Source organism: Sarcophilus harrisii, chromosome 4, assembly GCF_902635505.1.
Source record: "Sarcophilus harrisii chromosome 4, mSarHar1.11, whole genome shotgun sequence".
Classification (NCBI taxonomy): domain Eukaryota; kingdom Metazoa; phylum Chordata; class Mammalia; order Dasyuromorphia; family Dasyuridae; genus Sarcophilus; species Sarcophilus harrisii.
Window position 1 is genome coordinate 166688150 of NC_045429.1, and position 26071 is coordinate 166714220.

Genomic DNA, 26071 nt, shown 5'->3' on the forward strand with positions numbered 1-26071 from the left:
TTTAGAGAATTGCCTTCATATCTCTTCTAAACATTATTTCCAAATAACTGGGTGCTGGAAAACTCCATTGGCTGACTTTTTCACACAATAGAAATCACTATTTTTCTCCTGAAAACTGACTCACCTCCATTCTTTCAATCACTATTGAGAGCACCAACCACCAAGCCCTAGTCACTCACATATACAACTGCAAAGTCCTTTTTGACTCTTCAGTCTCCCTCAATCCCTCTAATCTGTTGTCAAGTCATATCACAGCTTCTTGCACAATAGCTCTTGTGTCTATCTGTCTCCTCTCACATTCACAGATTCTATTCCAAGCCCTCATCTCCTCCTAACTGAACTAGTGTAACAGCTTTCAAACAAGTCTATCTCTTCATTTCCAGATTCTCTCCAAATCATACTCCACATAGCCCAAATCAGCAAAATTCTAACCATGTCACTCCTTTGAACAGAATCTTCCCTAGTTCACTATTGCCTCTAGATAAATCAAAAACTAGCATTTAAAGCTCTCCCAATGTGCTCCAGACCACATTACCATGCAATCATTCTTCATGCAACTGTTTAAGCCTGTCCTATCAACCTGACATCCCATTTTCCTGTCTTTATGCTCTTAAAATGAAGATTGTCTCCTATGTATGCAATTCTCTCCCTCCTTGCTTTCTTCTTGGAATCTTTAGCTTCTTTCTGGATGGATCAAATTTTATCTTTTTCTCAAAACCTTTCCTGATCTCATTAGTGATCAGAGCTCTCTTCCCCCTCAAATTAGCTTGTATTTACTCATCTCTTAATACCTGTATCACGAGAAGAATGCAAACTTCTGAAAAGCAGGGACGGTTTTGTTTGTCTTTATATCAACATCAAGTACTGAGCCTTGCCCACCCTGATAACTGAACATTATCCTAGATCAGGGGTCCTAAAACTTTTAAAATAGGGGGCCAGTTCACTGTCCCTCAAACTGTTGGAGGGCCGGACTATAGTAAAAACAAAATCTTTCTTTTGTGGGCCTTTAAATAAAGAAACTTCATAGCCCTGGGTGAGGGGGATAAACGTCCTCAGCTACCACATCTGGCCCATGGGCTGTAGTTTGAGGACCCCTGTCCTAGATTCATCATGTCCTCAACTAACAGATATCACAATTAATATGCATATAATAACTATCAAGAATATCCTAGTAAACCTAAATTGTTGTTCACAAAGGATCCTACAAAATAATGGACAATTTCCAAGTAGAAAAGTCATCAGGGCTTGTGCTATACTGCCTTCTAAAACATCTTTCAACATAAAATTGTAATTGTATAATTTTATACAGGAAAAATTTCACTCTAGCTCTCATATTAACTAAACATTAAGCAATAAAAGTTGTCACAGTTGCTTGCTATGATTTTGGAGCATCTTTTTTTCTAGAAAACACATTATCAATCTTCCTCACGAGGTACACTGACAAATACTTACAGTATTTTGATTTTCAAATAAGGACTTTGGAGCAGCTTGTGCTTTGCATGTCTTAAGATATGTCTGCCAATTGAAATCCTCTTCTTTATACCCTAAAAATGTATGTTAAGATAAATTAACTTTACCTTACAAAATTCGATTCAAAATGTTCTTCAATTGACCTGCCAATAATAATACTTATGGTTTTCAAGTTAACCAAGTGCTTTTTATGCATGTCATCTGATTTGACCAAGTATTATAGATATTATTAACCCCACTATACAGATTAGCAAAATGAAGTAGAAAGATTAGGTAAATTGTCTATATTATTCTGCTAGTAATGGCCTATGTCTTCTTGTGACTTCAAGTGTACCATTCTTTTACTTATAACTCCCCTAGAATACACACACACACACACACACCTTCTCTAAAAAACAAAACAGAACTTCATTTACTTTCAATATTATCTTCTACACACATGAAACTGGAATTTTTAAAATCAAAATATTAAACAAGACATAATAATTTCAGTTCAGTCATGGATTTTTCTAAACAAAGCAAGTAGAATAAAACATATAGTTTAATATTTGCTCCAAATATATTTTTTCCCATTCTAAACAGCTACCAAAAAATAGTAAGATAGTAATAATATAATTGTCATTTTTTTTTACAAACTCTTCATTAGTTTTATGAGTAATTCCTCAGCAAAAGCTTATTGAAGAGGAAGAATTAAGACCTATGGTTTGCTGGGAAGAATGAAGGGAGAATATTTGTTAAAAAGCTCCTATTGGATGCAAGGCACTGTGCCAATTTTTTTTTTTCTGTTAAGAAAGTAATTTGTACAACATAGAAACTAATAGAATGATTTTTTTTAAAAAGTAAAATAATGTAAAATAATAATAGCTAGCATTCATATAGCACTTTAAGGTTTGCAAAGCCTTTACAAATATTATCTCATTTTATATTCACAATAACCCTGGAAAGGTAATGCTATTTTAATTCCCATTTTATGGAGGAGGAAACTAAAGGCAGCGGTTATTCGACTTGCCGAGATCACACAGCTAGTAAACCTCTGAAATCAGATGAACTTGGGTCTTTCTGACTCCAGGCCCAGTGCTTTATTTACTGAGCCACTAATGTTCATAGTCTACTACTGCAAGGATGGCTAGCTCAAACCTAATAAAATGCATCCAATAGCTGTGTTTCTTAAGTGCCGGGGTAATATGCTTGGCTTGATGTTTGAATACCACTGATGTGAGCATTTCCTAAAAGAGGAAATTGGCCATTTCATTTTATTTTTCCTGCCAGTGTGGGTATTTCTACTTCCACTAATGTTCAGAAGACAGTGTTAGAAAAAACAAATAAACAACAACAACAACAACAAAAAATCCAATGGTTTTTGTATTTTAATGTTCCCTCTGTAGAAATATTAATTTTATCTAACTGTTCACACCTTTCTTCTTTTAAAAAAAATTTTCAACATTTGAGTTCAGCTTTGTATAATTATTCTTTCATATTTTTTTCTAAAAAGAAAGGCCTGTTCACTAATTATCAATAGTCTTCAGACAGACATTCCAGAAAAAAAAAAAAACAACGAATTTAGTAACATGGTCTTTTGGCATTAAGTAATAAGAAAATATCAACTCTCTGAATTTAAAACAGAAAATCCTGTTGGCACTCCACTGGGAATACAAAGTCCATCAGAAAAACCATATGAAATAGCTGGATCAAGATGAAGCACAATATTGTTCTAAAATGTTTTCATTCAAATGTGCTCACTTTTTAATACTCAAAAGGAAAAATTCATAAAACAAATAAATAAAAGATGATTAATTTGTTTTGCAAAAGGATTTTGCCTTATAAAAAAGAACCACTGTCAAGTTTCATTAAGTAACAATTCCTTAATAAATTTAAACTTATTAAAAATTTCACTTATGGACACATTTTTGAGGGAGTTAGGTGGGACAGTGGACAGAGCAATGAGATTAGAGTCAGGAAGCCCTGAGTTCAGAAACGGCCCCAGATATTTCCTGGCTGTGTGATCCTTGGAAAGTCATGGAACCTCTCTCTGCTTTAGTTTCCTTGTGTATAAAATGGGTTTAAAAATAGCACTTATTTCCCAGAGTTGCTGTGAAAATCAAATGAGATAATAAAATGAAATATTCTGTGAATAAAGTACTATATAAATGCTAGATTTTTTTTTTTTGAAATTGTCTTTTGGATAAAGGCAATAGAGAACCACTAATCATTTTTAAGTAAAGAAATGACTTAACTACATTTAAAATAAAATTGCCATGGGATGGCATGGAGATGGGATACAAGTAAGAGTATCTTTTTGGAGTGCAAAGCACTGATGAGAGTAAATATAAAAATAAAGCTGTCTTCCTCAAGAAGCTTAGAATAAGTCAGGGAAATCAGTAGTTGCATGTGTAAGTAAATATAAATAAAACCAAAATAAGTAGGGAGGGAAGAGGCTTTAGCAGTAAATGGAAGGGCTCTACAGAAGAGGCAACATTTGGTTTAAATTTTGAATGAAACCAGAGTCAAAAAACAAAACAAAACAAACAAACAAAAAAAAACACCAGAAGGAAGGAAATACTGAATTCCAGGCACTTTTTTTCTTTTGGGCAAAGTCATGAAGACAGATAAGAAAATGTCATGAGAGTGATATCAAGGAAGCCAGTTTGGGTAGAGAACAAAACGTGTGTGAATGGGAATAGCAAACCTAGAAAGGAAGCCAGATTTAAAGCCAGAAGGGCTTTAGGTCAACAAGAGTAAGTTGACTGATCTTAGAGGTAATACAGAACCACTGGAACTTCTTGGACAAGCAAGTGTCATGGCATCCCTATGCTTAAGGAATAATGTGTGGACTATAGATTGGATAGAAGAGCAACGAGAAACATGAAGATAAATTAGGAAGTTATCACAATGGTCTAAGCCAGACAAGATGGCAGAAGGGCCATGGGCAAGAGATGTCACAAGAATAGAATCACTAAATTTTGGCAACCATTTGGATATGGAGAGTGAGCAAGAAACATGAAGAATGATTCTGAGACTGCAAACCTGAATGACTAGGAGAGCAGTACTCTCAACAATGAGTTGGAAGAGGGGAAGAAAGGAGGAAGAAGGTTAATAGTTCTGTTTTGGACATACTGAGTTGAGATACCTGCAAGACACAGAATTCAACCTATTTAGTTAGTGATGCTGGAATGCAGCACAGGAGAGACACTAGGACTGAATACATAGATCTACAAGGCATTTACATGGAAGTATTTTTTCATCCTATACAAACTAATAAGGTCACCAACAACAAGACTGTAGAGAGAGGAGAAAGTTTAGGAGAGATCCTTCATGTGTATATACAGTTAGGAGTTGCGATATAGATGATGATCCAGGAAAGGAAAATGAAAAGTTTCCACACATATATAGAGACACGAGAAAAGTAGTATCTTGAATATATAGAGAAGAGAGAATGTGTAGAAGAGGGCCAAAAGTATCAAACATTACAACTCAAATCAAATGCTACACATACACAGTCAAAAAGGATGAAGACGGAAAAAAAAAAGGGCCTGTGGATTTGACAATTAAGAGACCATTGGTAATTATAAAGAAATTTGTTTCTGACAAACTATAAGATTATCTATAAATTGATTTAATAAACATACAATATAATAAACATAGATGGTCCTTATACAGATTTTTCTTTACCACCTGGCACTGTTTCAGATAACTTATCATGAACCAAAAAACATTTTAAGGTAATAAAACTATTTATTATTTAAAGATAGGGTAGATCGATCTTTAAATACACATACACATAATACACATGCATGTACATATACACATGTTATTTTAGACCCAATGGATAGAATAGGAGTTTTCAATATAATTGAACAAATTGAAATTTAATATTTCATATATGAGATAAAGTGATTTTAAAAATTGTTCAGAACATTCACAACACTGCTATGTGTTATACTTCAACTGTGTAGAACTCTGATGGAGATATCTCTCAGCTATGTCCATATCATAATCCAGCCATGATCCTCTCATAGTTCCCAGAGGAATCTTGGATTCCAGGACTCTGGACAGCTTTCACCTTCTCTTGTACAAATTAAAGTCCACAACATCATTTTCTACATAACACTGTACCATGATGCCTGTACTTTCATCATTATCACCACCTTTTCCCCACAATGATCTTAGAAATTTTCTTGCTTATTTGTGTTTTACCAATTCAGCACTTAGCACAATGCCTAACATGAAGCAAATATAAGTTTTATTTATCTAGCTAACAAATCAGCTGGCTGGGTTTTGGCTTAGTAAGCTTACGTCTTAGGCCACGTTCTATTTAATAGTTTGGCTAATGACTTTCATGAAGGCTTATTGAATTTTTAGATGGCACAAAATTGAAGACAGTTAAACACTAGAAAATAGAATCAGAATTCCAAAAAAAAAAAATCAACAGGCTTAAAACAATGGACTTAAATAATATAAAGTTTAATTAATATTTTAAAATATTTTGCTTACATCATAATTTGTTTAATAAAGTTTTCTCATTTTAATACTGTTAATCTAAGCTTATACCATGTGAATTATCAAATTTTATTGTTATGAATTCCAAATTGGTATTATTTAAATAAAGCTGGGGTATCATAGTCAATTTAAAATCTGAAGGAAATTCTTGGCCCACAATGAAAAAAATGCCTCACTCTTAGTTCTTGGCAGAAGTGGAGAGATTTAGCCATATAATTTTGCATAGAACGTCAAACAATTGATATTCTGATTAATTTTGTTAAGTTTTTTTCTTTTCTTTTCTTTTTTTATTCTTTGCTAGAAGGGAATGCTCAAAGCATAGAAGTAGGAAGATATATATTTGGAAATGAAGAGAATATATAAACAAGTACCATCAACAAAATAAATATCAATAAGTATTTATAATAATAACAGTAAACAAAAAGTCTAACAATACCTTTTGGTGGATGAAGCTTGTGCCCAGTTTTTTCACACCATCCAACTGGATGAATGTCTAATGCATCAGCATTTACCCAGAAGTCATAACAATCAGGATAGCCATCAAAGTGAAGCCTTATCCTATAGCCACAAACCTAAACATGGAAAAGAATATTATTTAATAATTTTTATTCAAAAATTTTATGTCTATAATGCAGCCAAATTAAAATATAACATTAATGTCACATATTAACATGGCAGACTATGCTAATAAAACTACTTTGATTAAAGAAAAATAAGTGACATAATAAAAACCCTGGACTGAAGCTGTGCTGAAGGGAAGTAGGCTGTAGTGTATATGCTTTGGTAATAATTACATATACTTATGCAAGGTGAAAAACAATTTAGGGTTTCTATCATGAGAAAATTAAGAAATTAGGGTTTCTACTCTAAGAAAATAAAGATATATAGACTCTCTATCTACACTCCTTGAAAAATTCCCATATAAACGGCTAAGTTCTTCATTGTAGAATGCATATCCTCTAGTAGATGTTCAGTCATCTTCCATGAATTCTCTAGATAATGGGAATGTTTGCATTTTTAAAAGACAACTGCTGAGAGAAAATGTGACCTGGATGCATCTACCTGGAGAAAGTAGTCAATTCTCCTCTTTACCATATATAAGAGTAGAAAAGACTGTAATAAGCCTAGAAAACATGGATTTCTGAAACAAAGAACTGGCTTTATTTAGCAAATAAAGAATGTTAAAGCCTACATGAGGAAAAGGAAAAGATAAGTTCAAATCCTGACTCTGACATTTTTTTAAGAAAAACATTTAATCTTCTTGAGTCTTTATCAATAAAATGAAGAACTAGACGGGTTCTGAAGTGCTTTCCAACTTCAAATATATGTACCTATGAACCTTCACAAAAAAAGAAAAAAAAGTAAAGGGATGGGAAAAAAAGGTAATCTGAGGATATACAATAAAATTATCTAAATCAAAAGGAGACACAGGAATTAATGTATTAAAACCTGAGTCCCTCTTTCTAGTTTGGGTGTGTGTAAAAAATCATCTGGCTGAACCTACAAGTAATAGCAATATTATCTCATCTTGCATAAGACTAGGTTTTCTATCTATAGTTCAGAAAATCTTGAAATGTGCCTTTATTGAACCATAATTAACTGACTTTGCTTCTAAGACGCATCATATGACATTGCACTAACTACTTTCCTAAGAGTCAAGGCTTTACCAAATAATTAACTGAAAGAACAGTTTGATCTTTAGAAACCAAAATAAATGTAATTATATCAGAAGAACTTTACTTATTCGGGGGCACAATGACAATATAGCTTGAATATAATTACATAAAAGAGAAGATTTTTTAAATTCATCAGGAGAAAGAAGAAGGCAGGAAAGAAGCAGTATTACTCAAATATAAATACTTATGATCTGTCTAACAAAATATATTTTTTAGTGTTGAAATCTTTTGCTGATGATTTCTATTAAGTCTACTCTGAAAAACTTAAAAAAAAAAAAGATATACAGTTGATCTGTCATTCACATTAATTTGCTATTTTAAATACTATAAGTTCTTTTAAAACAAATCACAGAATTAGGTTGTTTTTACCTCTGCAACAGTGAGAACACAGTACATTGACTGATGCTCAGGGTCCACACCTTCTAACTTCATTCCAACTTTGAATCCATTTTTGTTATAGGGAAAGGACTGGTACTAGAAGATGAAAAGACAACAGTTTTAATATTTCAAATATACTACTATGCTTTAGGATAAAAAAGTGAAAGGATCCATTTGCATAAGATATCATCCTAAGGGAAAAAACATTTGGAAATTTAATATCTAGATTAAATGTTTTGGGGCAATAAACTAGTAAGATATACACACATATATGTATAGATAGACAGATAGATAAAGATACACACATACACTTTGTAGAGTGTTAATATTTAATGTTAAAAGCCAATAACAACATAAAATACTGGAAGAAATAAATAAAGGACAGAAAAATCACAGTAGAAATGCTTATAAAGGAAAAAGTCTTCTGGCAAAGCAAGTTAATTAATTATGAAGAAAAAGTCTACAAAAGTTTATGTAATTTCCTACTGTTTTAAAGCAAATTATATTACAATGGATGTAATGACCCTAGTATTTGCTAATCATTACTATGTGCAATTCTCCATACCACATCCCAGATAGCAAATCTGGCAAATAATTTTCATGAGTAATTTATTTATACCAGAGCACAAACTACTAAACAAAAACAAACTTTATATCTTTATTTTTCAGTTTATTGCTTTCAAATAATTTCATTATGCTTACTTTGAGTAATAGTGATCAAACAAATCTCATTTAGCAAAAGTCCACCATAATGATGAAAAACACTATTACATAGCTTACATAGTTGTTAGGCTGATCACCTTCTACACTAAAAGATGTGTTTTGTTTTGTTTTGTTGATGAGGCAATTGGGTTAAGTGACTTGCTCAACATCACACAGCTAAGAAAGTGTTAAGTGTCTGAGGCCAGATTTGAAGTCAGTCCTCCTGATTTCAGGGCTGGTGCTCTATCCATTGCACCATCTAGCTGTCCCAAGATTTTAAAATTTACAGTGCACCTTTTACAAAATTGTAAGAAATCAGTCTTTATCCCTTGGTAAATACTTTTTTTTTATTCTGAATGTGAGCTATACCATAATGCTATGAAATACATATTCCACCAAAAAAGGAGTGATAGGTTTCCCCAATATAAATTTCCCTGATGCATGAAGGGCCATAGCTAGTCATCCTAAATGTGCTCTTCTTCCCTATTCTTTGTTACATAAAGTTATCTTTCACCTGCTGTCCCTGCTTCCATATCCCAGAACTTAAAAAGCCTTTGCTAGAATTTCTTCAGTCCCTTTGCCTAGAGTGAGACCCATTTTTCTGTCAAATAAAAGAAGTAATGGGAATCCCCAACCCAAAATACAGTCTCTTTTTTTTTCAAGGATTTAACTTCTCTTCCACAGATGAAATAGTAAGCTCTAGCCTTCCACTTTCTCTCCCTCTACTCTAATCCTAAATTAAGTAGTCGTGTCCAGCAATGTTGAGGTTTATTTATTTCTATTTAGCTCAATCCTATGGCTTCAAGCCCCTATTATAATCTTTTATCATCTAAATTTGATGGCCCAAGAACACTTCTCTCATTGGTAACCCAATGCAACAGAATTATCTATCCCCTATATTGCTATTTTCCCTCCTGGATCAATGCCTTGTCATAGCAGAAGGGCTTGCAAAGTTCATTGAAACTATGAGCTGTGCCATGCTGGGTTACTTAAGACAAAGGCATAGTAAAAGTTCTGACAAAAAGTGATCCACTGGAGAAGGAAATGGCAAACTACTCCAGTATCTTTGCCAAGAAAAGCCCATGGACAGTATTAAAACTATGAAAGATGAGCCCCTCAGGGTAGATAGCATCCAAACATGTTACTGGGAAAGATTGGAGAACAACTACAAGTAGCTCCTGTGCTAATGAAGTAGCTGGGCTAAAGTTGAAAGGAATCTCAGATGCAAATGGTCTAATATTGTTAAGATCAATATTGTATAGGAACATGGAATGTAAGATCTCTGACCAAGGTAGCCTGGATTTGGATGAACAAGAGATGGAAACATTAAACATTGACATCTTCGATGTCAAAATACTAAAATGGACAGGAATATGGGGATTTAAATCAGGTGATCATTACATATAGTACTTTGGACAAGAATCCCTTAGAGGAAATGGAGTAGTCCTCATAGTTAATAAAAGGGGGAGGGGAACAAAAGGAAAAAGGGGATGGCAGAGGATGAGATGGATATATACTATCATGGAAGAAATGAACATTTGCTTAGATAGACTTTGTGAGACAGTAGAGGATATGAGGTCTCAAAGAATCAGACATGACTTAATGACAGCAATAATAACAATAACAGTAACAACAATACTGTTGTTTTTGTCTAGAGGCAATTAGGTAATGCAATATACTGAACACTGGGGTTGAAGCTGAATCCAGCCTCAGACACAAACTAGCTGTGTAACCCTAACCATGTCATTAAGCCTCCATTTGTTTCAGCGTCCTTATCTGTAAAATAAAGATAATAATAGCACTTATCTCCCAGAATTGTTGTAAGAATCATATAAGGTAATATTTATAAAACATTTTAAATGCATGCACATGTAAAAGAAAATGCATATTTTCTTTTATTCTCCTATGACTATAAATTGATATGAAATTTCATGCAATTTCTCCTTAATTTTCATGGTCTTCATGTAGTAAAGAGACTATTCATACAATTCAAATGGGAAAACCCACAGAAAATAACAAACAAGGTGGGGGTGGAAGAAAAGGAAAAACAAACTCTCTAAGAATGCTTCATAAACTCTCATCTGTATGTGATCATAAGATTCCTATGTCTATTTACAACCCAGTAAAAGCTAAAAGGAAAGTGAAGTACCAAAATGTTCCCCCACCCATTCAAATCAGAGCATTTACTTATATAAAGGTTAATTTTGGTACAATTCTAAATTCTCAAATTCTCTCTGTAAGCCATTAAAAAAAAAGTTTCTTAACTTAGACATTAGGACATGTCTAACTATGCTTAGCAAAAAATAGAGGTTAAAAACTATTCTCCCTCAATTCTTTGGGTGTTTGTGTTGAAAGTCTGTTTTTGATCTGAATTATAAGTTTGCCCTAATTCTCTGATTCAAAAATTATGAGTACAAAGACCCTAAAATGAATGAGAATCCAATATATGAGAACCAGTAAGAGAATGGCCTAAAGCAAAAAGTTTTAATGGCTCCCTAATGCCTTCAGAATAAAATACAAATTTCTGTTTGACATTTAAAATTCTTAAGAATTTGGCAAGAGCCCATCTTTCAAGGCCAATTACACATTATTCTCCATATTATACACACTCCATTCCAGTCTCACTGCCCTACTTCTAGTTCCACATCTTTACCCTATCAATGTGTAGCCTCCCTAACTTTGTCCAAGCTAACTCTAATCTAGAAATAATCCTCCCTCCTCACCCCTGGCTCCCTTTAAGGTTCAGAGGAAACAGCACTTCTTTCAATGGGTTTTTCCTAATTGCTCTAGTTCTTGGTATTTGCCCCCAAAATTATTTTATATGAGGGATCATCCCACTTTTGTGCCTGGAACAAAATAATTTGAATGCTTGTTGACTGACTGCTAAGTTTGGAAATAACACTTTTCAGTAAATTCTTATACAATTTCCTGGACTGTTTCTAGATCAATGAAGTGTTGATCTTTTATTGCTCTTGAGACCTCCATTTCATCACTCCTATCTTACCTCATGAACAAATTAACACTGATCAAAGTGTAGCTCTCTTTCCATTGTCATGTCAGCTAGATGGCACAGCAGGGAGTATGCTGGACCTGAAGTCAGGAAAACCTGACTCAAAATTTACTTCTCCCTCCCTCAGTTTCCCCATATACAAAACTGAGGTAATAACAGTTTCTATCTCACAAGGTGTTGTGACAATAAAAATGAGATATTTGTAAAATACTTTGCAAATAAGGAAGTATTACATAAATGCTATCTGGAGCATGTTCTGGGGGTGAGGTATTAATTGCCCTTGACTAGTTGATGTGCATTACCACTATCATCATGAAGTGAGGACGGGATTAATTATTAGGAAGCTCCTTAGCATTGAAATTAATTTTCTGCTATTAAAATAAATGACACTGCTAAACCATAGTTTATTCATTTAGAAAATGAAAGAGAGAAAGACTAAATTATGTAACCTGAAATAGGAAACTTGGAAAGGAAATGATTCCAAGTCAAAGTTCCTAAACCAACCATGGAAACTGAAGATAGAACTATTACACTTAAGTACTTTTGTTTCTTTTCCCTGAAAGACATCTTTTGTGAGCGATCTGGTACAATAAAAAAGTACAGAATTTTGTATCAAGATCTCACTTTTAATCTTGATTCTCTACTATTTATTATGTGACTTTGGACAAACTGCTCAACTTTTGCTGGTTTCAGTTTCCCCACCTGTAAAATGAAGGGGTTAGATTCAGTGGCTTCTGAGGCCTTCCAGCTCTCAATAAGACTATTCTCTTTTATCCTTTAAGTTCTAAATTCCATGGCTTGAAGTAATACCATACCTCTTTAAAAAGTTTAGTTGGCACTGCAATAGCTTTTTCTTCCTCCAAATAGGAAGCCCAACACCATGCTTTCTTTCCTTTAGGAGGTAAATCTAAAAAAGAAAGTAAAATTTATTACTTTTTAACAATATGAACAAATGTTACCAATATATTGTCTTTCAACAAATACTTATTAAACATCTATTTATGGATAAAGTGATTTGCAGGATTAAAATGCTAAGGACATGGTTCTGGACTTCAAATAGTTTACAATATAGCTCTGCTAACAAAATGGAAAGGTTTTAAGTGCCACAAAAGACATATAAGCAAAGTGCAGTAAGAATGTAGGAGACATCATTTGGTCAAAGTATCATAAAAGGCTTCACTAAGCATAGAGCATTTGGACTAAGTCTTAAAGGACTATGACAACCCCAAAGCAAGATGCTAGGAGGGGAAAAACCAGCATTCCACGCAGAAGGAATAGCATGAGCAAAAGTGTGGAAGTGGAAAACTGTAGTGAGTTTGCCTGGAATACTGAATACTACAGGCAGGTGGGAAATAAGGTTTGAAAGGTAAGGTATCATGACAGGCAGTCAAAGGCAAGCAAGTGAAGTTAGAAGGTTAAAGCTACAGATGAGGAAAATAGGGAGGGATCCAAGGATCAGAAGGCAAATATGAGAGTAATGGAGGTGAAAAGCAGGAGCAAAAAGAGTGAATGGGGAAAAGTGGAAGATAAGAAGGTTGTGAGAAGAGAGAAGAAAGGTCTGGGTTTCAGGCACTAAAGGCAAAGCAGTTCAAAAGTGATAATGAGGTTCATGGTGGAACTATGTTAGCAGGTGGTTAAACTAGATCAGAGTTGAGGATTTCAAAGAAATTTAAAGTAGATGTTGAAGTCAACAAGAATGATGACAGGAAACAGGACAGAAAAGAATATGCTGAAACAGGCACTACTGAAATCACAGGAACTGGGAAAGTGTTCCACTGGTCCTCAGACGAAGACGGTGGAGGGGCAGGAAGTTAAAAGATATTGAATGACCCAGATATGGCAGTAAAAAGAAAAATACCAATTCTCCCTTCTCTCAGTGATTCCAAGGTAAGTGAGATGAGGGAAATGGTGTTATCAAAAGAATCAGAAACTGTATTTGTGAAAAGAATAGAAGGTGTAATACTTTCTTCAAGACCCCTAGAAAGTTAACGCATTAGCTTACATTCTTTATCTAAAAATCTTCCAAGCATAATTTTAGTAGATAATGATTTATCAAGGAACAATTATTAGCAACACTTCATTAATAAGACAGAAAATTGTAGTGAAATAAAGTAGCTGAAATTCTTTCCTTTTAATAAAAATACCAAGGAGTAAATTGTATCTTCCATCAACTTACTCTGTTTTAAAACAGCGGAATCATTTCGTCTTTTTCTTCGGGCTCTCTGAGAGCCCCTCAGGATTCTGCCATCATGCTTGTTTTCCTAGATTAACAAATTAAATTAATGACTTACAGATTTTGTTAATTCTGCACCAAGGAAAGGTTAAGATACAAAAATAAAACTCTCTGATAAATTCTCTATCTTATATTTTGCTTTATATAGTAATTATTCTTGCAGCTAAATATATTTCTAGGAAATGTTCAAAGAACATGGATCTTGTCACACAATTTTGTTGCTTTAGGCCAAAAAAAAGCTCTTAAAGAAAATATTACGAAACTTAGTTTGCTTATTCCCACATCCCAGCCAAACCAATATTTTGTTTCTGGAAGCGGTACCAAGTAATATATTATGGGACAGGTACTATTATCCACAACCTCAAAGATCAGGTCCAAATACCCAAGTAAAGCCTCAATTCAGTAGTTTATCCCTTCTGGATAATACTTATATTTTTAGACCAAATAATCTGAATTGTTTCCATTTTGCACTTGCTCACATTGAAAATTAGCTGCCATTCTATAGGCCATTCTCATAGCCTGCTATGATCTTCAAGTAATCTGTATCCACTGGTGGAAATTTTATTTCCTTAAAAAAATTATACCTATTTTATTTTATAATCCCTTTTCTGATAAATCCCCTATCATTTACATGCGCACATGCCTTGCCTTCTTCCTTCCCACCCTCCCAATATTCCGTCACATACCCAAATACATACAAATAGGACTTGTTCTAGCAATGTTCCTTGGGAAACTGTATGATTATAATTGAAAACAATAACCAGCAGTAACACAGCCTTAGTAAAGACCTTGTCAATTCCATCAAATTAAGCTCAACAAACTTTTACTAAGCATCTACAAAGTATTGTGTATAGGCTCTGGAGATACAATGATAGAAATAGCATGATCCCAAAGATCCCAGCTTATATTCTACTGGAGGGTATAACATGTATAAGTAAAAGAAAGGTAATTTCAGGAGATAAGAAGAAAGTAACAACTGAGGGCAAATTAGTGGATGCTTAACAAAAGACATGGTATCTAAAGTGAACGTTAAGAAAGAGAAAGATTCTGAAACATGGAGATAGGAACAAAGTGTATTCCAGGCAAAGGGGCTGGTTTGGTGAAACCAATGGGAGATACGATGTCAAGCCTTAGAAAAGCTAATAGGTCACTCTAATAGGTCAAATAAAAAGGAACAATATAAAATGAAGCTGAAAAGGTAAATTGGATGCATACTGGAAACACACTGATAATCTGTGAGCCGGGTGACAAGATAAGCCTAGTACTTCATGGAAGATTATTTTGGCAGCCACAAAAAAGAAGGATTAGAGATCAGAGGGAGGAGAAAAAGTAGATGTAGAGAGATCCATTAGAAAGTTATTTTATAGATGAAGGTAAAGATGACATGGACTTTACCAGGGTAGCACCCATATGATTCAAGAGAAAGGGATATTACAAGAGATGTGTTAGCAGCAGAACTGACTCCCAAATAGATATGGGAGGTTTAGTAAGAACAAAATCAAAAAGGAAGAGTAAAGTTAAAAAAAATGGGATGACTAAAAGGATGATGGTGCTCTAAACAAAAAGATGGAATTTTGGAGGAGGGATGGGCTTAGGGGAGAAGATAATCATTTCTGTTTTGAATATGTTGAATTTGAAATAGTAAGGAGATGCCCAGATGATGATATCGAACAAGAAACCGGTACTATAGGAAGAGTAAAGTTAAACATATAAATGTTGTAGTCACTGGTACATAGATGATGATTCAATTCATGGAAATGCAACACCAAGTGAGAGAGTGTAAAGAGAGAAGAGAGTGCAAAATATATCTTTAAGGGATAACCAAACTGAGTGGATAATAAATGGAAAATGATCTATCTTTCCCTTTTTGAGAGGACGACACAACATTCAGAAGAAAAAGTAGTTAAAAGTTGTCATGAGAAAAGAAAAATGCAATAGGATTAACTATTATGAAATGCAATCAATTTTCTCAAAAGCTTTTAAAAAATGTAGCCAATTATATCCAAAGGCTCCTTCAATTTACATCAATATTTATTCCCATTAAAAAGTTGTGATATTAAAACAGACATTATGTCTCACTAAAAAATCTTGTTATATTTCTTCAAACAGGTTGTGATGGCTGGTTTGATACAAAATTACATTTTATCAGGATCATCACTATCAAAGTATTTGGTTTTAAGAACATCCCAAAAATCTTTCTTATGCACCAGGGTTAGCAATCTACCAGTCAGCTGGTAAAGTGACTAGAAGTTCCAAAGTTTTTGGTGATATCCATGAACCTCCTTTCTTGCTAAGTTCTAGAATATCTTGTACATGTTTAATCTAACATCTTTAATGAAGCTGTTTTAAAAGTTAATTGAAACTGTCTTTTTATATTTTCCTTGGTAGTAAATACATAAAACTGACTGTCTTTTATTATTTCCTTTTCCATGTCACTATATACATCAATGTAATACTCTCACTGATAGCTTCTCTATAATCTGTTCACCTAAAACTTCTTAGAATATACTTCTTGAATTATTTTTTGGCCCACTTAAATTCTAGTTTGCAGTCTTGCACACTTTGTGCCTTTTTCTGTTCTCTTCACTTGGATTATTTTCCATTAAAAATAAAACAAAAAATAAATATTTTCTCTTTACTACCAGCTGCGGGATACTGAGGCAGTTATTTGTCTTTGTGACCTTTAACAAAGAGGTTTCCTCTTTCCTAGAACATGAATCTAAGACACATGGAAAACTTCTCAAGAATGTCAAACCTGATGATCAGGACTCCCTTCTTGTGATTCATATAGCTACAAAAAGTACTACTAAAAAGAAGCATGAGATTACTACTAAATGTATCATGTGAATAGCAAATTAGAGTGTGGGGTCCTGCAAAATAGGGATGTTTCATTTACTATTTGTGTCACAGTGCCCAAAACATAGTAGATGCTTAATAAATAATTGGAGATCTCTCAGACATAGAAGAACTAAAGCTAATCTATTATATTATTACAAAGAAATACTATATCAGGTAAAAACTTCATGGAATAACATCACAGAATTTAAATATTTATTGCCTTCCCAGTTAGTGACCCCACTCTCCAAATTAATTCACATGTGGGACACAGTGAACACAAAAGAAAAGAACTAGCAGAATTATACTTCATTGTCTAACTGTAGGGAACCCTATGAGAATGATTCAATTTGAATTCAACTCTTGTCCCATGGAGGTAGATAAGATTTTATTCACCGTAATGAAGGAAAATGAAAGCAAGCAGAAGGGGTTAGGTTCTTTCAAAAAGAAAGCATGGAGAGGAGGTGGAATTTAAAACACTGGCCACAAAGACCATCATAGGCTAAAAGGGAAACTTTAAGAGAAGTTTCTTCTTCCCGCTTAAGAGAAATATGGCTGAAGCCAGCATTGCCTCTACCATAATTAATTCTTGGCAAAGATCTGACTCTGGCTCTTAGAGACTTCAACAAGGATGACTCTGAGGATGCCCATCTTGAAAATTATTTGTACAGTAAAGAAATGGGGAAGAGATAATGAGTAAATAGCAAAACCAAAGAGTTCAATGGGTACACAAAAATAAGGACAAATGACCAAAATGCCAGGGGGAGAAAGCCAAAAGAGATATTTACAAAACTAGAAGGTAGAATGATAAAAAGCTCCAAAGGGAAGATAGAAAACTATAAACAGAATTTATATGAACTAAAATTCCCTGATCCAAAAAAGAACTCTGCAACCTCTACAGGGATCACATTAACAAGCAATGTAAATCCAAAATGATTTTAAAAAGAAATAAAACTGTTAAAAGAAAGTATGAGGAATCATATTTAGTCAATTAGAAGTCAGAATTCTCAAAAAAGAACTGATTAAATAAACATGAGTAGATAGGAAAATGATCATCATCCTTTCAAAAATAGATTCTGAAAGAGAATATGACGATTTGAATTATAAAAATATTGACATAGGAGAAAAATTGTGAAAAGAGGCAACAATGCTAAAGAACATATGAATTCTAGAAAACTTGAAGCAATTGATCTTCAAGACAGAATGCAGAGAGATAACTTAAGCAACACAGCTTTTCCAAGGGGGGAAAAAAGCAGAACAAAACAAAAAACAAACCACAAAACCATGGCAAATTAAAATCCTGAATATTCTACTGTAAGAAATGACCCCTCAAAATTTCAGAATCCTTAAACAATCAATTCCATAAAATGACACTGATAAAAAAGAAAACCCACAAAAATTCTACACTTAAAGTAATTAGATATTACAATGTCAGTAACAAATTTTATAAGCAGTTAGGAGGAACATAAATGTGAATAATTCAGGAATACTCTACAATTATAAGAAATAGGAGAATGGAAGAGAAAGCAACATTTGAAAAAAACTAAGGGTCTCTCTTTGGAAATGACCCAGCAAAAGAATATACTTAAAAGGGGAGAGAAAGTAAAGAAGATTTAAAATCATACATTTTATTGAGCAAGGAAAAAGAGTCAAAAAAAAGAGAGAGAGAAATAGGGGAAAAAATTTAAATATATTTAAGGCACTTGGAATAGAGCAAGCAAACAAGGAAAAGAAAACAAACAAATAAACAAAAACCAAGAAAAAGCAGTCAAAAGATAAAAATTGACCTGAGGAATCCTTCCTTCTGAAAAGAGGATTAATGACATCAAGAACGTGATGTCATGATCTTCAAGTTAATTATATTTAAGTGAAAAGAATCAGGAGAAGAACTGATTAACTTTCTATGGACTAAATTTCATGACCCTCCATAACTGATCCAATATTTTATAGGAAGGTTCATACAATGAGAAGCTGTATAAATAGAAAAAAGGAAAATGAAAAATAAAGGAAGTAGAGATGAAATAATGTCTTTATTCTCTCAATAAGAGTTAGTGGCATAGGAGAATAAGATAAAAGAAATGGAGGAAAAGAACTAAAATGGAAAAGTGGGCTCATCCTAGAAGAGGAACATTTCCTAGGAGTAAGAGTAATATATCTATAATAAGAGAAAAACATTTTTAAGTGGATTTTATCTGAAGGAAATCTCCGCATTAGGAGATCACTTTTCAGAAAAAGAGCGTATCTTTCCAAGGTTACATCTTATCCCAGGAGAGGATATGCATGAACAAACTCCCCAAAGGAATCAAAATTAATTTGTAAAGAAGATGTCAAATGAGAGCTCTGAAGCAAAGAAAACCATTCTTGGGAAAGGGATCAGCAAAAGAATATACTTAAATGAAAAGGAAAATAAGGAAGGGAAGATTTAGAATGATACATTTTAATAGGCTAGGAAAAAAAGATAAGTCAAAAGAGAAAGAGAAAAAAATAAAAAAGGAAAGATATTAAATAAATTCAAGGAATCTGGGGGAAATGCTTGTAGTAACAGATTAGCATCAAGACAGTGTAAATAAAATTAATGTCAGGGAAAATATACTGGTTTAAAAGTGTAGGGCTACAAAAATAATCAACACAAAAGAAATAAATAGATAAAATACAATTTTGACAACTATAACTTTAAACATCAATTGCCAATATCCCCAATAAATCAAAAAAAAAAAAAAAGAGTAAAAGGAAAAACTCAATCTGCTATGTAAATAACTAAAAAATAAAGTTTCATACTAAATAAAAATGAAACAAACTTCAATATATCAGACATTTTTAAGAGCAAGAATTTCAATCATGCTATCAGACAAAACAAAAATAAAAATTCACAATATTATAAATGACAAAAAGAAAAACTGCATTATGCCTAAAGAAACAAAACACACAAAAAATAATATCAATACTAATATAAACATATATACATCAAACACCAACATTTAAATTCATAAAGAAAAAGTTAATAATTGCAAAAGTCATGATACCATAACAAAAGGAGACTTTAATGTTCCTTTTTTGGAGTTGGAAAAATCTAACAACAACAAAAAAAAAGAGAAAATGTAGAACTGAACTTTTACTTCAACAGTTGGTTGAATAAATTAGTTCTGAAAGACTTACAGCATGCTCTAATGGGGGACCATTAAAAATATACATATTTCTTCACATACCCATTATATAAACAAACCATATGCTACAAAAAAAAACAAATTATAAATTAAAAAGGCAGAAATACTAAACCCATCTTTTACCCACCATTGCTAGTAATAAAACTAGAAATACAGTGAAAGAAAAGAAAAAGATGACAACCTAAACACAAACTTAGAAACAGTTTCCTGAATAATAAATAATAAGAGAACAAGGCTCAAGAACAATTGATAACTATCAAAAAGAGAATGATATCCCAGGAATAAGACAACTTACCAAAATTTCTGGAATGCGGCTAAAGCAGTCTTCAGAGGAAAAACTGTATCTCTAAAAATACATATTAACAAAACAAAAAAGAAAGGATTAACTGGCTGATGATACAATTTTTAAAATTAGAAAATCAAAAAGAAAACAAACAATATTAAAAGAGAACTCTTGAAAACTGGATAAAAATAATATAAAAAAACAAGAGTAAATAAAACAGAAACTTTTTTTTTTTTAAATTAACAAAATCAAAAGATCTTTAGCTAACCCAATAAGAGGGAGGAAAAAGCCAAAGAAGACAAAATCAAAATAGAGAACAAATAAAATACTTGTCACAATTTATTACACATTAATAAAGAATTTTTTAAAGATGAGAATTATCTATAAAAATGAAAATTCCCAAATTAACAAAATGCTAGATAAATGTCAAACAACTCAAACACAGAAAACACATTTTTAATCTTGTTCTAGATGGATTTAAAGGCAAATTATATCAAATACTCAGATAACAATACTTATACTACAAAAAATATTTCAAAAACTGAGAAAAATATTTACAAGTTATATTTGTTAGAAAATTATAATACTAATAGTTAATCAGAGATACACCAATATCATAAGTAATTACTGATACATTTTAAAAACACATAATTATTATTAGATGAAGAAAAAGTCTTTAAGCAAATATAACATTCCCCATACTAAAAATCTCTACAAAACATAGACAAAGAAGAGCTTTTTTTAATATGCTAAAAAGTATTGTAAGTGTGTGTGTGTGTGTGTGTGTGTGTGTGTATTCTCAAAAGCTTATTATTTGCAATGGGGAAACATTAAAAGCTTTCATGATAAATTTTGAAGCAAAGTAATGATTCCACTCCCCTTTCTATTCAACATCATTTTAGAAATGCTGATGGATCCCAATAGAAGAAGAAAAAGAAATTAAAATAAACATCATCAAAGAATTTAAAAAAAAAATAGTACTATTGTAAGTGATGTAATATTTTACTTAGAAAACCCCAGAGAATCAATTCTTTATTTCAGGGGACATCAACATTCATACTGAGACTCCCTCATGCACCTCAATCTCACAGAAACTCAATCTCTTCAATTGCCAGGATAGACTTACACTTCTGTCCCACGTCAGCAACATACAGAGGCAGTAACATCCTAGATTTCACTATTTTCCACATTCTATTTTCTTAATTAAAATTCTGACTATAACTTTCTATCATTCTCCCTCTATGCTTTAACTCTACACTAATCCTTCACTGTGACCTGCTATCCTCCTCATTCCTTCATAGGAGTAATAACAATTGTGTATATTAACTACAACAATGTAAACAGTTAGGGAAAAAACCTAAATGCTTTCCAATTCAACCTGGGCACAGAGAAGAGGTGAGAAAAATGTACCTCCCTCCATTGCTTAAGTAGGGGACTTTGGGTGTAGAATATTACAAATGTTTCAGACATGTTTCATATGTTGGGTTTTTTGCTAGACATTCTTTCTCTCTCTTCTCTTTTTCCCTCCCACCCCCTTCTGTTCTTTTCTTGAATAAAAAGGAAGAGCTATAAAGGTAGAGAAAGGGAAAGGGGATATATTAAGAAAAGAAAATAAATAAAACAAAAGAGAATCATAAAGGACTGCTAAGTACTATGAAATCTTGGCCAAGGAATTGAAGATTTTTAGGAATACAAGTGGTATTTTCTTCATTGTGACCAATCAGAGGCAAAAGAAAGAGACTATTGAGAAATGAATAGCTGGTTAAGAAGACAATATCTCAGAATGGGTTTTAGATTTATGGACTATAGCTCACAAAACAGTAATGTTCGGAGAGTATACCTAACAAAGAGATGCTTAAGAAGAAAAAAAAAAAAGGATTTGCTCAAGTCCTAAAAATCTAATCTAAACAGCTTTATTGTTAAAAGAAAAGGAGATAAGAAAACTGTCTACCTATAAACCTAGCAAGACAGATAAGATACAGAATCAATCAACAAACACTTATTTAAGTATCTAATATTTACATGGGAGTCCCCTATTCCAAGGAAATCATAGTTCCAGGTCCCATTCCTTATCTCTATTATTTGCAAGACATTGTGGCATTCAAAGGAGAAAAAAAAAGACAAGAGTCAATGCATGCTTCAAAGAGCTTACATTTTATTAAAAGCTTATATTTATTAAATATATTAAAATACTACTTTACAGATGAAAGAAATACTATATACATACAAAATAAATACACAATGACAGAAGAGAGGGAGAGCAATATCAGCTAGGGGGATTGGTAAAGATCTCTTGAAAAAAATGATTACTTTTTAAACCCCTATATCATTGAAGCGACTCCCTTTGTGGTCAACAAAAAGTTCTTTGTTGCTAATTCAGTGATATTTTCTTAGGTGTCATATTTCTAGACCTCTCTATCGCATAACATTGACAACTACCTCTTCCCTAGGTTTTCTGGTATGCTGCTCTATTGATACTCTTGCTTTCAGAAGCCCATTCTTTTCTGTTTCCATTGCGGGACTTTTTCAATGCACTTCACCTCTCAGTTTCTATAAAAATCCCCTGGAATAATCATCTATTCATACGCTTCCCAAATCTACATATCCATTCCACTTATCTTTCCTGAGTTCTAGTGTACATATCTCCAAATGTCTACTTGACATCTCCATCTAGATGTCCTATAGAAATCAACTGAATCCATTCTTTTCTGTTAAATTCATTCTCCTCTTAACTAATATTTGTTTTGAGGGTATCATACTTCTTATCCCCCAGATTTGCAGCTAATAAATTATCCTTAAATCTTTACTCTGTTCACTCCATATATGTACATATTGATGTATCAATTTCCATATCTTATCTATGTCTCAAATTTGACCCCTCTTCCTTACTCTATAGCTACTCTAGTCTAGGTCCTGATCACCTCTAGTCTGTACTAGGCTTTTAATTGATCTTTCTGTTCTGGATCTCTTCTCTAATCACCACAAAGGGAGTAGCTTTAGTGATACAATGGATTTAAAAAGTAATCCACAATGAGAATTAAGGGGGAAGTGAATAATTAGAATTTCTCTTCTTTCTCTTGTATTTCTCTTTTTGGGGGGAGAAAGGGGAATGATGGGAAGGAAGAAGAGTAGAAGGGAGGGAAAAATCAATATTCACTGAAAAAATTTAAAAAGAAAAAGAAAACTAGGTAGAGGGATAGAACAAAACGGGGAAATCCTAGTAAAGATCGGAGAGGATAGGATCAAGGGTATAAACAGAAGGGTTGGTGCTAGCAAGAAGCCTTATCCTCCAGAACTACTTACTGCAGAAAGTAAAAAATGACCCTGTGGAGTATCTGAAGCAATTAAGTGGAAGGTGGGAGTTCAGAATAGATGGTATTAATTTGGATAGGGTATGAAAAAATGTCATCTGCTGAGAGACAAGAGAAAGGTAGCAGTGCACATAACATAAGGGGAAAAAAAGGCTTTTTGGAAGAGTTACTGTGGAGAATTCATAAAGAGTTTTCTAAGAAAGAATAAAAGGTATGGGGCAATTCAAGCTCAGGTAACGTAGAATAACATAAATCCATCATAAGCCCATTTAGTATGCTTATGTAACTTCCCCCAGCAACATTCTGCAACAAGTCTGAAGAGGAATGAGTGGTGATACAGCAATGGAGCAAAATAGTGAAAGATCACAGAGAGCATAAAATTGAGATTTCATAGGAAGGAAAGAAAGTTATAATAGAGTGTAGTGGGCTGGAGAAACAGAAAGGGGTAGAACAAATGGAAATTGCAAGAAATGCAGAGGATACCGTTTATGAGGTATCTACAATGTAATGCAGTTTAAAAATGCCCCCAAATTGATAGTCTAACTCAAGAAAGGAGTAATCTATAAAACCCAGTCTTAGATATTTCTATACACAAATTGCCCAAAATATGAGTTAACAGGCAAAACAACTACAGATCCCAATGCAATGATGCTAACTAGAGATCGTAGTTATCATCACTGAGTTTGTGGGAAGGGAATCATCATTAGAATGCAGCTCTAGGGAACAATATCTACTTTAAAAAAATACATAAGAGCTAAAAGGAAATGGCATAAAATATAAAGCAGATATTCCCATATGATAAAGTCCAAGAAAAGGAAGGCAGAAGCATGATAATGATACACATAGAATGAAACAGATGTAATATTGTCATTAGAGTATAAAGTTAGTGATTCAAGAAACAGATCAAAGACTGGCACAGAGGTGTAATATAATAGTGATAAGAATTTCAATTATCTGGTAGAACTCTCTCTCTGCCAAGAGTAAATAAGCAAATAACTTTTGATTTAACGATTTCACTCTTCAAAAAAGGTGGGAACAACAGAGGGAAGAGCGACTTAGGAAACGTTTCTCAATTACCAAATAAGAATTAGTTGTTAACTTAGAAATGATGGGAATACCTTCTTGGAAAGGGATCGCTCAGTCTTATAATTTGGGATAAAGAAGAAGAAAGCCAGATATTGTCTGACATGTTCCTGAGATTTGGGGCAAAAAGATTTCAAAGGTTCAAAAATAAATAGGTAAGATTTCATGATCTAAATTTCTATAGAAGTAAGGTTAGACCATAAGAAATGGAAGACTCTCAAGAATAAAATTCTGTAGATATAAAAAGACTGATGTAAATGCATGGGAACCAACATATCTTTAGTAAAGAAAATACAAACACAGGGACAAGCAATAAACAAGGAATACAAAGATATACAAGTTAACAAAAAAAGTTATTTGAGGATATATTTCAAGCAAAGGGGTGACTCAAAGAAAAGATAATACCACTACTTATGTCAAGTTGGGAAAATGTAAAATGATGAAAGAAAATCAGAAACACTCAGCTACTATTTTGTTTTCTATTTCCTGCATCTTTGGACAAATCTTTAGACTTAAATGAACAGAAAAAAATTGATTCATTGGGAGATGAAATCAAGCAAAAATAGAAACGCAGCAAGAGAGCTTTAAAACTATCCTAGATGGGTTCAGTTCAACAGTTGAACTGTATTACAGGATACAGAAAAATGTGGGGGATGTGATTGTTAAGTCAATGTCAGTGACCTCTAAATAATTCTGCAGAAAGGGAAATTAGAATTAAAAAGGGCAAATCCCTAATTTTCAAAAAAGAGTAAAAGAATCAAGTTTGAAAACTATAAACCAGTTTTCTATTTATTTAATCATTTCAGTCTATGCCTAATTCTTTGTGATCCCATTTGGGGTTTTCTTGATGAAGATGCTGAAGTGGTTTGTTATTTCAAAGCTTTCTTGAATTCTGATGAAGATTTGACACAAACACAGTTAAGTGACTTGCCCAAGCTCACACAGTAAGTTTGAGGGGCCACATTCAGCCTCAAGAAGCCTATGTCATCTAATTTCCTCATCTTATTTTATTTTTTTCTGAGGCATTTGGGGTTAAGTGACTTGCCCTGAGTCACACAGCTAAGGAAGTGTTAAGTGTCTGAGGCCTGATTTGAACTCAGGTCCTCCTGACTTCAGGGCTGTTGCTCTATCCACTGCATCAGCTAGCTGCCCCTAATTTTCTCATTTTAAATGGGAGGGAATGAATATAGCTTCATAATGGATGAATCAGGTCAAACTAACCTCATTTCTTTTTCTATAGGGCTATTAGATTGTTAGATCATGAGAATGATAGTTAGGATTTACCTAAACTCCACCAGTATATTTGACAGAATCTCATGCCCTTCTTGGGAAAAAAATATATAAACATTTAGGCTAGACATTAGTAGTTAGATAGATTCAGGAATGGCTGAATGACTGAATTGGAGGAATCACTCTCAATTTTATAAAA

General features: G+C 33.1%; 1 protein-coding gene across 2 annotated transcripts in view; it reads right to left on the bottom strand.

The window, feature by feature from the left end:
• L3MBTL3 (L3MBTL histone methyl-lysine binding protein 3) overlaps positions 1-26071 on the bottom strand; it is a 144385-nt gene that overhangs the window by 82379 nt on the left and 35935 nt on the right. For both annotated transcript variants that reach the window (XM_031964281.1, XM_031964282.1), the window contains 6 exons: positions 20261-20311; positions 13910-13994; positions 12549-12640; positions 8013-8117; positions 6404-6539; positions 1453-1544 (listed from right to left, as the gene is read on the bottom strand). In XM_031964281.1, the coding sequence (XP_031820141.1) occupies positions 1453-1544; positions 6404-6539; positions 8013-8117; positions 12549-12640; positions 13910-13994; positions 20261-20311 (561 nt within the window). The remainder of the gene's footprint in view (positions 1-1452; positions 1545-6403; positions 6540-8012; positions 8118-12548; positions 12641-13909; positions 13995-20260; positions 20312-26071) is intronic.